This window comes from Manacus candei, unplaced genomic scaffold (genome assembly GCF_025592945.1).
Source record: "Manacus candei isolate 608988 ecotype Guabito, Panama unplaced genomic scaffold, ASM2559294v1 h1tg000077l, whole genome shotgun sequence".
NCBI lineage: Eukaryota > Metazoa > Chordata > Aves > Passeriformes > Pipridae > Manacus > Manacus candei.
In genome coordinates, this window is record NW_026138125.1 from 4420542 (window position 1) to 4436055 (window position 15514).

The 15514-nt window shown below is 38.8% G+C and overlaps 1 protein-coding gene across 8 annotated transcripts in view; it reads left to right on the forward strand.

The window, feature by feature from the left end:
* The window catches only part of KYNU (kynureninase), a 60151-nt gene that overhangs the window by 35870 nt on the left and 8767 nt on the right, over nt 1-15514 (forward strand). For all 8 annotated transcript variants that reach the window (XM_051810339.1, XM_051810340.1, XM_051810334.1 and 5 more), the window contains one exon: nt 418-491. In XM_051810339.1, the coding sequence (XP_051666299.1) occupies nt 418-491 (74 nt within the window). The remainder of the gene's footprint in view (nt 1-417; nt 492-15514) is intronic.

The following is a 15514-nucleotide window of genomic DNA, read 5'->3' on the forward strand; positions in this document are numbered from 1 at the left end:
GTCCCTAGATAAGATACTATTCTTACCCAAACTTAAATAATTTTGATCACAGAACAAGGTATCTTTAATTCCTTTGACTTCTGTTGAGATTAAGAATCGACAGATATAGACAGAGGGATTGTTTGATGACTTTGCTATATGTATTATGAAATGGAATTGTTTCAGCTGTACTTCAATTTTCTAGCCTGTTAGACTTCAATTATTGTACCTAAGCCAAGAAAGATATTTTAAAATCTAACCTGAAAAAATATATCTGCTTTTATCTACATCAGCACTTTGTGACAAACGCTAAGATCTCCAGTTAGAAACCTCTAGAAATGTTAAAATTGGTCTGTTTTGTAGAGCTGGGTGAGGGAAGAAAGGTGATATTTTACAGATAATGAGCACGACATGTACATGTTGATTTATTCTTTGCAGTATTTAAATTCTGGAGCAGGAGGCCTCGCTGGTGCCTACATTCATGAAAAGCATTCCAAGAGCGTTAAACCAATGTGAGTATTTTTCTACACCCAAATAAAAGTCCTGTGAAGTTCAAAGGGGAAAATGTCTTCCCTTTGAATCAAGATCTGAAAGTGAAATTGTGTAGATAACTAGTCTTAGAATATGGGCATGTGCATCTATGTATATATTTATAGAAACAGAAAAAAATTCCTGTTGCAAAAAAAAAAAATATCATTGGGCTAAAATTTTTTACTGATTTATTGCATCAGTGAAAAGGGCATTTAGTCAAATTGTTTATATGTCTTTGTTACTTCAGATGGGTTATTGTATGTTAATTTTAGTAAATTTTGAAATTGATAATGCACATGCTCACATCTTAAGTGCCTTTCCTTGAAGTCTGCTATCAGTTCTAAACTAAGTAGAATCGTAAAAGAGAGTGTTGATAATATTAAAAACAAGTAACCTAAATCATGTCTATGAGGCTGTTTAATGTAAAGAGAATATTTAACATCTTCCTTTAAAAATGGATTTTTAAAAAATCCTTGAAGTCTCTGGGTGGTGAACAAAATCAAAGACAATTTCAACTCTGTGCCTAATAACTCTTTAGTACTGGCACGTTTTCATTAAAATTATATCCACTGGCAAAGCTAGGAAGTATTACACGGAGATCTGTGTTCTCAAAGACTGTATAATCCATGGAAAGCTGAGCTATCAACTGAGGTTAGCTGCATTAAAAAAATACCTGTTATTTAAACCAGTATATTACTATATTCTATGTATCTATATTAAGAACAGTAGGATTAATACTTTCAATGCACTGACAAATGTAAACATTTCTGGCTGTAATACTTGGAGAAATTGCTTGCACTTCCTTTTATTTTAGCTTGAAGAAGGCAAACTAAATCAGGTTTCAGAGACAAATAATATTATAATAAGCAGCTTCGCTGCACTGTGCTCGTTTCAGACTGTCTAGACTCTCAGGAGATAACAGAATAACACTGATAAGTTTTTCTCAGTCACCCATAGCAGAAAACTCATTAGGATGACATACGACCTGTTGTGAGCCGATTCGATCCTTATACGTGAACACTGGCAAAATATTCCGGATATCTGGATATTTCTTCTGGAAAGTTTTATGCTTCCCTGTTAGTTCAGTGCACACATTGTTCCCATGGCCCCACCTGGTTCTGTGGTTCCCATGGATCCTGGTTTTGGGGAACTGGGAAGATGATGAATAGTTGAAAAAAATGTGAAAAATTGCAGGATAGCAAAAGGGCAAATGAATAAAATATCAAGGACTTTGAGTCTTTTTTCCTCCTTGATGAAATTTTGAAACTTCTGTGAGGGCACTGGCTTCGTATTGTAGGTAAGAGTTTAAATTAGTTTTTCCTGAACTGGCTCCTTCATACATAGTCATTAATTTGTGTACCGAATCTGGCTACTGAATATCTTAAACACAATTACCTATATGAAATAGGCTTTTTCAGCCTGGGGCCCAATTAAGGATATAATTCCAACCTTCCTGCATAGTCCCTCTGCATTATTTAATCATAGTTATTTCATATTTCCTGAGATTTGATAATCACTCATCAAATTTGTTTGTAGTTCCTATGCCCTGGTTGCATTACTTCTCTTTCTTTCCCGCATCAACCAGTCATTTCAGGTCTCCAAATAAGGCACTGAGACAAAGGAGAATTTGTCTATGTCAAAGTATTCAATTTTATAGCTGATTTAAATGCAGAGCAATTTTGTGTATGTTGTACAATCAAATAGAGTGGAATTTAACTGCTTGGGAAGTTGCAGCCTGTCTGCTGGAGCTAACAAAGTCTTTGGCTGTCATCTGAATCAAGGATGACACCCAGTGGCCACACAACTTCAGTCAAAAAACAGAAGCACCAAACACTTGTTTCTTTGCATCTCAGCCCACACAAATGCAGGGAATTAAATTGCAATCCAGCTGAAACCCTTTTGTCATTTAAAATGTCTGAAATATTGTTTTTAACTCACAGCCAATATTCTGCAAGTCACTTTACCCACCTATATAGATTTCCTTAATTTGTCTCATCCTTCATGTTTTCTGCAAACTATCGACTAGGTAGTTATTTTTATAAGGAAATAATGTATTGGGCCTTAATAGAAAAATGTATGTTCTGACCATAATTCAGAGAGGCAGTTCCAGGGTGTTTGCCTGTTACTGACTGAGACTGGGGCAAACAGGCCTTAGGTACTTATTGAAAATTAAACAGCTCAATCCAAAATTTTCATTTTAAACCCCTCAAACCCAGCTACTGCCAATCACCAAAGGAATTTAGGTATTTTGGTATAAATTCCCTTAATTTTGTGAGTATGCTCCTATCCTATACCCAGTTTAAGAAACTGGGTTCCCCTCCAGCCGCTCCCTCCAGACCCTTCTCCCCCGGCAACAAAACACTTATTTGCTGTTTCTTTTAAAATGCAACTCAAGGAAGAGTTACTAAAGTATTTAATAGCCATCAGTACCTGAGGCCATCCCAGAACTGCTTTCTGCCTTGGGGCTGCCACTGAGGTCATGGCCAAGACCTCCACAACCCAAACCTGGCACAAATCAGTAATACCATGGCATGTCTCAGCAGACAAAAGGCAAACCAGTCCCACTCTTCTTCTTCATGGGTGTGCAAGCTTTCTACAAGAGTTATAAAGCTGGTAATTCACTAACTTGGGAAAGAATTTATACCTAAGGGCAAGGTTTTGTCCTTAGATCTGATGTCTGGCAGATGGCGACACAGTCTTATGTGTCCCCTTCGTGTTTTGCATCTTTGCAGATGCCATCCTTGTGTCCTGCAAACACCTTGGCTTAGCTGGGGATAGTTCTCTAATTCACTGCAAAGGCCATGGGTCTAAAAGGGACATGTTGTAACCATCCCAATTAACATCACCCAAGTATGTTGGGTAGTCCTTTGCTAGTCCCCCGATCTTTCTCCTTAGAGCAGTAAAACTGAATCAATCTGACATATATGGGTTCGATATATCCCCATTCTCTCATGATCTCACCTCTTTTGAAGTCTCTTTTAATACTCAAATAGCTTTTTTAATACCTGCTCTATATATCACAATGCAATATATTCCTGGCTAATTGTGTGAGAGTGATTTCTTTATGGGAAGGTTTCAAATAAAAAAAAAAAAATGACCTGGAGAGAGCAGAGCTATGAAATACTACTGGAACTGTTGGGTCAGTGCAGGCTGAGCCTGTGCCACCAAGTTTACATATGAGTGTTGCAGAGGGGAAGTTTCCAAGACACAGAGAGCACTGAAGTGACCTACTAATATTGAAATTTTGCTTGTCTAGCTGTTTGGGCTCCAGAAAAGTTTCCTTTTTGATTTTTTAATTTTTTTTTCTCTCTCTATTTCTCCATTTATAAAAAGAAGGATAATTAGAATTACCGAGCAATTTAGCTATAATGAAACGTGAATATTTGTGAGCAGCTGGGGAAGAAGGTGCAAGAGAAGTCAAGGGGTCACAGCAGAGTATTTGCAGCTGTAGATGTGCAGGGGTTTCAGCTCTGCTGTCAGCTGGCTTAAGGGATGGGAGGGGGAAAACTCACAGAGCCCTGAGACAGTAAAGGAAAGAAAAGTAAGGCACAATTTAAAGAGATGAAAGGGAAATAAATGTATGTAAAGCAGTCAGAAGAATAATAGATAAGCCTTGGCAGAGGATTAAATGAAAACTGTACACAGTTTAGTGTTTAAAATGAAAGGATTTATCAAACTTAGCTTTAGCCCACTCTAGCAGCAGGTAGAGTTTAAAAATGAAAAGTTTGTGTGATGTGAAGAAATGCTGCATGTGCAGGAAGTAGTTGATGTTCAAAAAATGCATTGACTTTTACTTTTTTTTAAAAAAAAGTTTCAAAGAGCAAGAAGCAAAAAACTATTTCATACTGGCTTTGAGAAACACAAGGCACCTTCAGCCAATTTCTTCATAGACAGAGGTGAGATATCAACCCTCTCTCTTAGATCACTTCCTGTTTGTTGTCTTGATGCCAATGAAAATGCCAGAACATAAACAGCTTCCTGCTACTTCTTTATAGAGACTTGCATAGCCTTTTTGGTATGTGAACTTTAACCCTGTAATGAGATAAACAAAAATATGCTACTTCACAGACCTTCCCCTTCCCATTTTTCCCAAGTGATCTGGATCCCCATCCTGCTCTAGTGCAGATCCTGTCTGCCCAGTAACTCTGTTTTGCAAGAGGTTACTCCACACCTTCCAGGGCTGGCAGTTCCAGCTGAGTTTTTCTTTAATGATTTTCTTGATTTTGAGGAGATACCACATTACTCTCTTTTGAATTAGAGTCACATAATCCCCAAAATAAATAGCTGAAGCTTCTGTGAAACTGCTGCAAATAATGTATCTTTGGTGGAATGTGAGTTGGGAGCAAATGACAGTCGTAAAAAGATTTGGAAGGCTGTTTTATATCTACTGTACTGGAAAGAACTAAAGCTGCCCCTGTTTAAAATGCTTCCAGGAATCATGGAAATACAGAATGGTTTAGGTTGAAAGGGACCTTAAAGCTCATCTCACTCCAAACCCCCTGCCACGGGCAGGGATACCTTCCACTAGCCCAGGTTGCTCCAAGCCCCATCCAACCTGGCCTTGGACACTTCCAGGGATGGGGCAGCCACAGCCTTTCTGGGCAACCTGTACCAGGGCCTCACCACCCTCACAGCCAAGAATTTCTTTACTCAGACTGAGTCTTCTACTCAGACTTTATTGAGATAACAGACTAAGGTGGTCCATTTCTCGCTGACCCTGGAGTCTGTCACCTCTGAATATCTCAGCACTGCTGAAAGCTTTGGCAGAACAGAGCACCTCGTCCTGGTCAGGGAGAGGATCTGGAGAAGCAATGTAGAGACTCCTGAATGCAGCCAGGTGGGGAAGTCAGTGGCGACAGACGGAAGTGTACATGCTGCTGTTTCCAGGAGGTTTTGTCACTGGTCCTAGTGGACTTAAACTGTGGGCTAATGTAGGGATAAATTACCTGTGCAGTGCAACACGTGTCCCCCCAGTGCAGGAAGTATCCTGTGCTAAGGTAGAGAAAAGAACTGTTGCTTTGCCAAGGAGATGAGAGCAATTTAGCTCCTTGAGCTAATTTAGAAACCAAAAGTTAAAACCTCCCTTGGGAAGAGACTGTTTAGGAATAAAGCTATCGGCTAATTAGGCTTAATTGCATTGTCTTGGGACAAGTGATTTATTGGGCCAATCTAGACCCATGATGGGCCTGCAGGGGTGTGTTCTCGGATTCACCAACTGCGTGGCAAATATCCAAGAGCATTTTTTAGCTTTGGAGTGAGTCTCTGTAAGAAAAAGAAAGAGAGAGGTTAATGTGCACTCACATCATCTATTCCCATTCTTATTCCTTCAGCTCTGCACATCCTTTTATGTGGCTCCCATGATTGTCTCCTTGTTCTCTGTCAAGCATTTTCTGTCTCTCTCCCTTCAAATCCTCCCTTGTAATTAAGCTGTATCTTCAAGCAATCTTGCTTCTTTTCTCATTAAAAATAACCTTCTCATGCTTTCCTCCCTGAAGGTCTTCCTCTTTGTTTTGTCATCTTTGCCCTGGTTAGACTTTAAGGTGTTTTAGAGAGGAGCTGTAGGCCTCCTTGTTAACTCCTGGGACTGTGTAAAGGTGCTGTATGTGAACTCTGCATCATCTATAGGATAGCTGGAGTGGGGGTGAAAGAAATGTACTGTTTTCATTCCCTGTGTGCTCCCATGCATCTCTCCTGGACCACACTGATGGGACATACACCACTTTGTGTGCTCTGCCATGACCCTTTCCCACTCCCATCCCTGGAAATGGCAGGGAGGTGCCTGTGTTCCTTGTGGATGTGCTTTCCCATCTGCTGCCTCCAGCTTTTCTCATCAGATGGTGTAAGACACAATTGCTCAAACACATGAAAGCAACCAACAGGCTTAGCCTGATGGAAAGGTGAATGTAGCCTGGGGGCAACTCTTACATCCCCTTAACTAGCAAGGAAGAGATCCTGGGGCTCTCCTTGGAGTCTGGATGGCTGCTGTGATTTTTCCCCCCACTTCAAAGGCCGTGTGTTGTTAGCTGCCTGCTCTTTGTGCCTCAGTTCTCTGCTTTGAGACAGGTAGTATTGAAAGCACTTTACTGTGTCTTGATTTTTCCCAATAAGACAAAGCAGTGAACTAATTTCCTTCCCGCTGAAGGAAGTTCCAGAAATTCAACACTCATGCAGGTGTCACACAGCTTTAAGAAAATGGGAAAAAACTCTTCTGTACCTGCTTTTTTAATAAGTCACAAAAAGAGGCATTATCTCTCCTCTTGTTCTTATCTATTCATCTGTACGTTTCTGTATCCACCTCACAGAACCTCTCCTTTTTATGAAGGGAAAAGTTTATTTTCAGTGAAGTACCTCAAGTAAATCTTCTGCTGTTTGCACTAAGAGCTCGCTTACCTCTGTGCAGAAATGTGCTGGAACTAATGCAATTTTGCATCTGGGATTTCCTACTAGATATTGACTCACTTTCAGCATTTTTCATTTTTTCTACTTCAGAAAATTTTGGAACTTTCTACGAAGCTTTCCTCCTTGGATTCTCAGATAGAACTGTAGTCTACATGTGTCTGTTAAAAATGAGATGCTCACTCTTTTGTATTAGTTCATTAGACCAGAGTGGGGAATTGTTTCGGATTTTTCCTTATAGACTGTGCTTCAAGATCACTATGTACCTTGAAATTGCTCTGAGCTGAAAGCACCAGCAATAGCCATTATGCCTTTGTGCCATTAATAGTTACCTTTTTTCCTCCCCATTCCTGTCCCCTGGAGAATATTCCTGTAATTGTCAGGTACAGGTTCAGATGGGGTTTCCTGCCCAGCATGTCTCCCAGAGCTATTCGTGTCCCTGTCCTAGCTGGATACCTCTCTGGCTTTAGTTGCAGCTCTGGATCACACATCCAGCTCATATTATGATTCATAGCACCAGCCAGCATCTGATTCAAACCATAAGCATTTTTAAAGGTAATTGGAAGGTCATTGCCCAGGTTAAGGAAATAATTGTCTCATTATTTCTTGCAAAGTTGATATCCTGGGTGTGTGCACTGTAGGATTATGTGTGTGTGTGTGGTGTTTCATTTTTTTGCTTGGTTTACAACTTGCGCTTATTTGTTTCTATTTGTTCATGGAGTTTGTGGTCCTCCTACCCTCTCTTTCTCCTGGCTGAACCTTCATCTTTCCAGTCCTCAACCAGAATAAGGTCTCACCAAGGCAGACATCTTCACATTCACTTAAGAGTTGGACTTGATGATCCTTGTGGGTCCCTTTCAACTTAATATATTCTGTGATATTCTTCTTTTCCTTTGTCTCCCTCAATCAAATCTATTTTATCTTAACCATTGCTTGGGCAAGCCAGATGAATTTTTTTTTTTGCCCCCATGCCATCTCCCTTCTTGCAAAGTCCAGCAAAGCACATCCACAGCCTGCTGTCCTTTGCTTCTTACCCATTTCCACACATCTTTGAATCAGGAGCTTCCCAGAGGCCTTCGTGACATATATTTTTATTCTTGCCCATTTTCTCTAAGCCATCCTTCTTCTCACTTTTCATTTGTGAAATGCTTGCTTTCACACCTCTTTGTTGCTGCTAGTAAATTTTTACTGTCACAGTGACTACTCCTTATTTTTCACTGAAGTCATTTTAGTGCTTGCTGGAAGTTGCTTCTTCCTGCCTTCCACTGTGTGGAAACTATAGGGCAGCTACAGCCATATAGTGCTCATCAAGTGATTGAAGGGCGGTTTCCAGTGAAATGCTGGGAGCAACATGTATCCTTCTCTTCCCTTTCCTTCTCCTAGTTTCTCAATCAGCATGACATCAATTCGGTGATCTAATCCACCAGTGCAACTGTTTTGGGAAAATTTTAGGTTCTTTCTCTCCCATGGTATGAAAAGCAGCAGCTCAAAGCGAAGAATTATGTATTAATCTCTTTAGCTATGTACAGATTATTGAGCAAAAAGGCAATAATTCTCCACTGTAATCTAGTTTTTCGGCATCCCTTTGTTTTCTGAGATGACTTTCTAGCAACCCATTGTGAGCAAATGCAGAGAGGTTTAGTCAGTGTGTGTTCAAGGTCAATGTTGCAGGTATAGTTATTTTATGACAGGAGAATAAGTCCATATAAATATCCTTATTCAATGATTTTTCACCTGCTTCTGCAGTGAAAGGAGGTTGGGGGCTCCTGAAAACAGTGTTGAACTTCATGTCAAATGTGACATACGTTGTACCTCAAACATTTGGCTTCGTGTCAAATCTATTTTGGGGCCAAAAATAATGATAGTTTAGTTACTACTGAAAATTAGGGCAACTACAGCCCTGTAAAGAAAGGTTCCTATGTCACATTTTTCTTATGCTTTTTGGCAATGGATGAAATTTTATCTTTTTGGGGAGAGACTCTTCAAAATAACTCTGAAAGATTATTTCTGTTCTCCCTTAATTATTTCATGTCTTAATCTTCAACTGGAAAAGCTCCATTTGAGTTGTTTTCTCCTCAAGTATCACTTAGTGTTAGTAAATGTTTTGTAACACAACTACTGGATCCTGTGGCAAATCTGCTGGCACTTGAAACTTTGAATTCAATTAGTTCCAGCCACTGACATAAAAAAAACCCCTAAAATCTAGTCTAATGCTGATTGTTTCTTGTTTCAGGCAAAGAGCAGAGGTGATAACTTACATTTTAGCTAATAAGGATTCTAGTACGATAAAGGTCTTGCATTAATATTGTGGTTACTCTATTCAAAAACAACAAAGACCTGAGGAAGCTCAACTTCCCAGAACTTAAAATTTTTATATTATATTTCAGTCAGATGCATTTATTATTTAGAAATATATCTAGATATCTCCCCCTGAAAGATTCATTCAAGGGACTGTGTAGACTGCATAGTTCAGTAAATGCATCATAGTAATCAAAACTATCCAAGTCTCCTTTAAATCAGAATTCACATTTAAAAGTAGCTCTAGGAGGGATTGTTGTTTTCGCTTATTTAATTTAATCTATTTGAAAGAGCCTAGAAAAAAAATTATTGAATTCTTAAAGAATGTGTAATATGAGCTTTTTTTTATCACTGTAATATAATCAAGAACTATTCAGTACTTTATAAAAATCACTGAAAACTTTATTAATATCTCTATGAGTAAATTGGCTCTCTGCTTGATTTTTAATTTCTGGTGTTAGGCAGAATATTCAATTTCCCCTTACTAAATGTGAGAACATACTGTTGGCTGAATTCCCCCTTTTCATATATCTGATATTTGACCAGTGAAAGTGTTATATGAGCACTTTGTGATAATAGTTGTTCGTAAGCTGATTTAACAGTTTTTAATTCAACTTCATTAGCCTGAGGGGGTTTGTTTTTTTGTGAGATCTTTTCCTGGGATTTAATTTAGGCTCCCACTTTGTCTGCTGCTTGATCGTACCTTTCTTTTGCCTGATCATGGCAGATGAAATTATCATCCCTCATCCCAAGTGCCTTGGAGGTTTGGTGGAGAGCTCTGTGCGGCTCCGAGGGGCCCTGATTGGATTGGCAGCATTGCAGCCATTCCTCTTCCCCATGCCCTGATCACAGCAACTTGTTTCCCTCTACAAAAGTGAACTCAATCTCCTTTTGTTTTGACCTGGAGGGGTAAAATGGAGGGACGTGTTGAAAGTGGTGTATTCCCACTTGTGTCGAGCCTAAAAGACTAACAAAGTAAAAATCAATCCAAGAGGAGCTTGTGTACCCTCTGTCTTCAAGTACCTGTCAGCTGTAAATCACCTTGCACTAGATTGACCAAAATGCCCAGGTTTTTCACCCAAGAGTCTCTCTAATTATGGCAAAAGTTGTGTTAAATCTCCCACCTCAATGAGTGACACTCTGGGAGCTCAAAGCTGCCCAACTACTCTTCAAAAAAGGAGGATTACTCAAATCTAGAGATTTCTTAATTTCATCCATTGCAGTCACATAGTTAAGTGCCATTGTTTAAATTATGAGGCTGTTTTTCAGGATTTGGGTCTTTGCTGCTAAAACTTGCTGCTAGGCAGAAAGTGAATTTAGCTATTTTTTAACAAAGACAAGTCTCAAAATAGAGGAGAAAAAATTTTCTCCCTTTAGATGGCACTGAAAATGCAAGCCTCTTAACAGAAGAAAAATGTCATGCTATTAGCCTCTAATACAATCATATTACTTTGGTCCTTTGACAAAGTAAAGCCTCATTGATATTAAATATGAAAAGTTACTACTTTCACAGTAGCAACTTTTCATAAGGAGTTTTGATTTTTTCCACTGAGTTCTAAGAGACTGGCCCATTAATAATGTATGGCACCTCTCACAAGTCACATATGCTTAATAATTAGGAAACATTTGTAATGAGTTGAAAAGGGTAAGGAAGGCAGCAGACTGTGTGCAAGTCCAGAACTACAGAAGTCTGAGGCTAATAATTACCTGGGCTTCAAAAGCTTTTCAAATTCTAACAACAGATCCTACTTAAAATTAACAACAGGCACTGAACAGAAGAGAATAATGAAACAAGTCCAAGCTTACCATTTGGGATAAAGGATATCTAAATAGATATAAGGAAGGGGGGAAAGGCTTTAAATATAGCTTCTGGCAGTCTTGGAAAGGTTTTCTGAAGGAGACAGTGAGAGTTAGGTTTGAAATATTGCTAAAGTCTAACAGGGGTAGCTGCTAACTCCCTTAATCCTCCATGCAAATCCTAGCCCATATAGATATATACTATGGTACATATATATATATATATACTCCATAACTGACAGCTCCACAGTATATGAAAAATTTCCCCTACAGAGCAGGGGTTAGAATCTTTGAATTAGGGATTTTGGTGATGAAACTGAGAATTTCTTTCCAATTATTCTTTCTTTTTTTTTGACTGCCAAACCCCCTCATCACAATGCCAAACCTGGTTTGAGATGGTTTTTCTCCCTTCCAGTGAACTGTCAGAAGGGGAGCACTGGGTCAGAGCAGGACCCTACTTAAGTGCTCCACCTGTGGAGAGGATGGAGTTGGAACAGAATAACATTGTCCATCCACTTGGGCCTCAGTTTTGTTTCAGCACAGCTGTAAAATACCATGTGGGATTATGCAAAAAAAAATAGATTTTTTAATTTTTTTTTTCCTTATTGGAAATGCCAGTTAAGTGACATAGAGCAAGAAAAATATTAAATTCTGAAGCAATCAGAAACTTAACACTGGAAACAACTTATGACACTTGGAGGATAATTTGGTGAAAGGCTGACAAGAGAGAAAAAAATCAAGTGGCATCAACCTTTACCTCCAAATCCCCTTTCCTTATCCGTATATCAAAAAATCCTGTATAAGGTGCTCCAAATAAATCTTTTTCTCCATTCTTACGTGACACTCATTACTAAATATGTGAAAACATTTTAATAAATTTATTCTTACCCCTCACAGCAGAGTTAGGGCAGTCCTGAATTTCTAGAGATTAGGGCTTGAGGCATAGAAAGACTAAATATTTTATTGATGATCAGACAAGTCTGTGATAGCAAAGAAAATTAAAACTTCTCCTCAAACTCCAGTCAGTGAGCCAGAAATATGCCACATGAAGCAATGAGCAGGTTTTTCTGTTTTCTTGGTTGTTGTGTGTATGTGTCTTTCTTACTATTTATTCTGAATTTTGGCATTGAATCCAAAGGAACAGAGTCATGCTCATGTGCTTGTAATAAAATTAATGCAATAAAAATTAAATTAAAACATATAAAAAATGCAATTAGAAAAAAACTGCAATAAAATTAATGCAGAGCTGAATGCGAGGACTGTGCCCCAGCTGTTGAGCCTGGGGATCAGGTCTCTGCTCAGAGTTTGCGGAGAGGTGTTTGAAAATCTGGGTGAGAGTAAGATGGTTTTGAGAGGGTGTTGAACTCTTTTCATGAGTTTGGTTTCTGGGACTGACCTTTGTCTGAGTGCAGCAGCATTAGGAGATGTTCCTGCTCAGGACCTGAGTCTCGGATACTTTTTCTATCCATATTTCACTGTGTGGAGCCCAGTGAAGGAGGAACATACCTCTAGATCTGGAATTAAACTGTCAATTCAGCTGAAGATCCACATGTGGATGTAAGGCATGTTAAGGAGTATTTTTGGTCTTTGGGAGCTGACTGTACCAATTTTTTGTATTTTTTTTTCTTTTTATTATTTTTATCCTGGATTTTGAAACATGAAAGCTGGGCTTTGGATGTGGCACCAGTGATGTGGTACCACCATGTTCTCCTAGGCAGCAGGATGATCAAGCGTGGTCAAATTGCCATGACTGAGGTCAGATGTAGTTTGCTCCTAGCTCCAGGCTGGCTCCAGCCTCCAATCTTTCTGTGTTCTTTTGTAGTTTAATTTCTAAGACCTCCTGGGTGTTTATTTAACACATTTCCCGCTAATAGAGAGATATTTGAGTCACTATTAACCTCTATCTTCTAAATTTGTGTCACACTGCACAGTGACTCTTGGTTGTCTGTTATAGCTCTTAAGGGTGTCAGGAGAAAAGGATGTTCTCTTCAACCAGTCAGTTGTGCCATAGACATTTAGAACTGCAAGAAACTGAACTTAATGATTGTTTTTGGCCCTTTCATTCCTTTTCCTGCACGAGGCTGCTTTTACAGACATAGCATAATATTGGCTTAGTTCTGTGTAATAAACTTTTCTAGTTCTGTGTAAATAAACTTTAGGAGCAGTGACAAATCTCATTAACTCCTCAAAGCTGATTCTTACTCATAGATAGAACAGTAGCATGAAAAAACAAACAAATCTTTGCCAATACATGGATGCTTTTGCAAAAGGAAAGAGATGTGTGAACGAAGAGCTTAGCAGCCACCCAGCAGTTACATCAGCTGCTTTGTGGACACATTCTGCCCCAAAAATGCCTGTTTATGATTTTGCTTTATCCATGGTTTCATAACCATAACATGCTTTGCTGGTATATGCTACTAATATAATCTAAATAATGACTATGAAATTTCTAGCTCACGTTGTGACCTGATAACGGAGAGGAGACAAAGTGTTCCATGCCCAGTGAAGCTGGCAAATGTAATATCAAGTATTACTAATTTCACACTGCATTCCTGTAGCTTTTCAATGTGCCTTCTTGTGGACATGAAATTATTATCTCACACAATAAAATGACAGGATACTTCCAGCACATTGCCCTGGATTGCAAAAGCTGGGCCACATTAATGGTATTTCCCTGTTTTCTGTATCACTACTCAAGAGTTTCTTTATTTTTTTTCTTGCTGAGAAGGGAAATGAGACCCATGTTGCTTCAGGCTGTAAATTATAAATGAGTAGCATGATCATCTGTAACGTCGAAGCAAAGGTCAAAAGAATTTTTTTTTGTATTTTTCCTGTGTTCTTTAACTGGATCTCCTTTGATGTTTACACTGCACATACATCATGATCATTATATCCCGCACTCCTGCATCATTAATGCAGCTACAAACGAGATGACTCAAGCTATGAACAACCAGTGCTTCAGTCTAATGCAGACGGATATGAAGGAGGAAAATGGGCTAAATAAAAATACTTATTGAAGGGATTGTTCCCTGGTGTAAATGGCCTTAAAGAGGGTATGACTAAATGAGAGGATACTGTTCCTTTTTGCAGTCGTTTTCCAACCTGGCAAATCTTTGTTCACTGACTTGTAAAATAAGAGAACATTTTGATGTAAAAATAGGGAGTTTGAAAACCTTTTAGCAATATTTCATTATATTTTTACCTTTTTCATGAAACTGAGCTGGTAACAGTTTGTTTTAAATTTTATGTGGCAAGTGTAAAAATTAGTTCCTTGCAAAGACCGGAAAGTTGCAGAATTCTCTGGGAAAGTCTCAGTGTTATCAAACCATGAGGACATAGGCAAGGTTGGATGGGTCCCTGAGCAACCTGATCATGTGGAAGCTGTCCCTGCCTATGGCAGGGGGGTTGGTAAGATCTGATCTTTAAGGTCCCTTCCAACCCAAACCATTCTATGACCATGGGTCTAATTTCAGGCATAGATTAAAACAAGGAGTTATCTATTTAAAAGTTATTTTCTTGCGGAAGAGCATACACACCTTGCAGAAAAACCCACAGCTAATTCAGCATTAATTTACTCTCCTTTTTGGCATGATTGCAAAGTATTTCATGTATGTTTTTGTTCTTGGATGGAGAGATGTTCACTGTGAAGGTGTTCCAGGACATCTCTGCTGAGCAGCTTTGGGAGGCTACTGGAGGTATCTGGGACTGGCAGGAGGATGCTGCAACCACAAATCATTCATCACTGGGGTAGCAATTTTGATTAGTGCTGTGTTAAAACAAGGGCTTGGTTTGGATAAATTTGCATTTTTAAAATTATAGTGGAACATTTGCAAAATTAAACCCTTTTCTCCTTAGACACTGATTTTTAACAGACTTTCCGAAATGGGTTTTGTCTGCAGTGAAAAGCATGTGACTCTAGAGACTCATCACTAACATGTTTAAGGTGGTTTTAAACACAAGCACATCATATAAAGCTTTTCAGAGCTTTCCACACTACGATTTTTGCAAAAAAAAAAATGTTTTGGAATTCAAAATCAATTTAGATCTTGTTGCTTTTGTTTTTTGAAAGAGGGATAGTTGAAATGGTGACTGCAGTTCACTTTGCATGCAGAATAACAACTCTTTAATAAGAAATTTTACTGCAGTAACTTAATGTGCAGTTTTATTGCCTATTATTTTTAGTGAGCATTTATAAAGCGTTATGTTTGGGGTTTAACACCTTAGCTCTTTCCCATCATAACAGGTTGAAATTTGGCATAGCAGTGGCAACCTTCATTTCAAAATTTTCACAGAAAATTGTAAACAGCAAATTGCTATAATTTGTGAAGATTTTGTTAATTTCCACACTTTGCAGCCTGTCAGCTTAAATGTCAAATAACGTGACATCCATATGGACCATTAGATCAACAAGAGTGTAGGACCAGAGCTGCCTCAAAGTGCACATCCTGTAGTGACACCTCTGAAGTTCTAGAACAGCCAAAAAGAAAAAAAAAAATAAGAAGAGAAAAAGCAA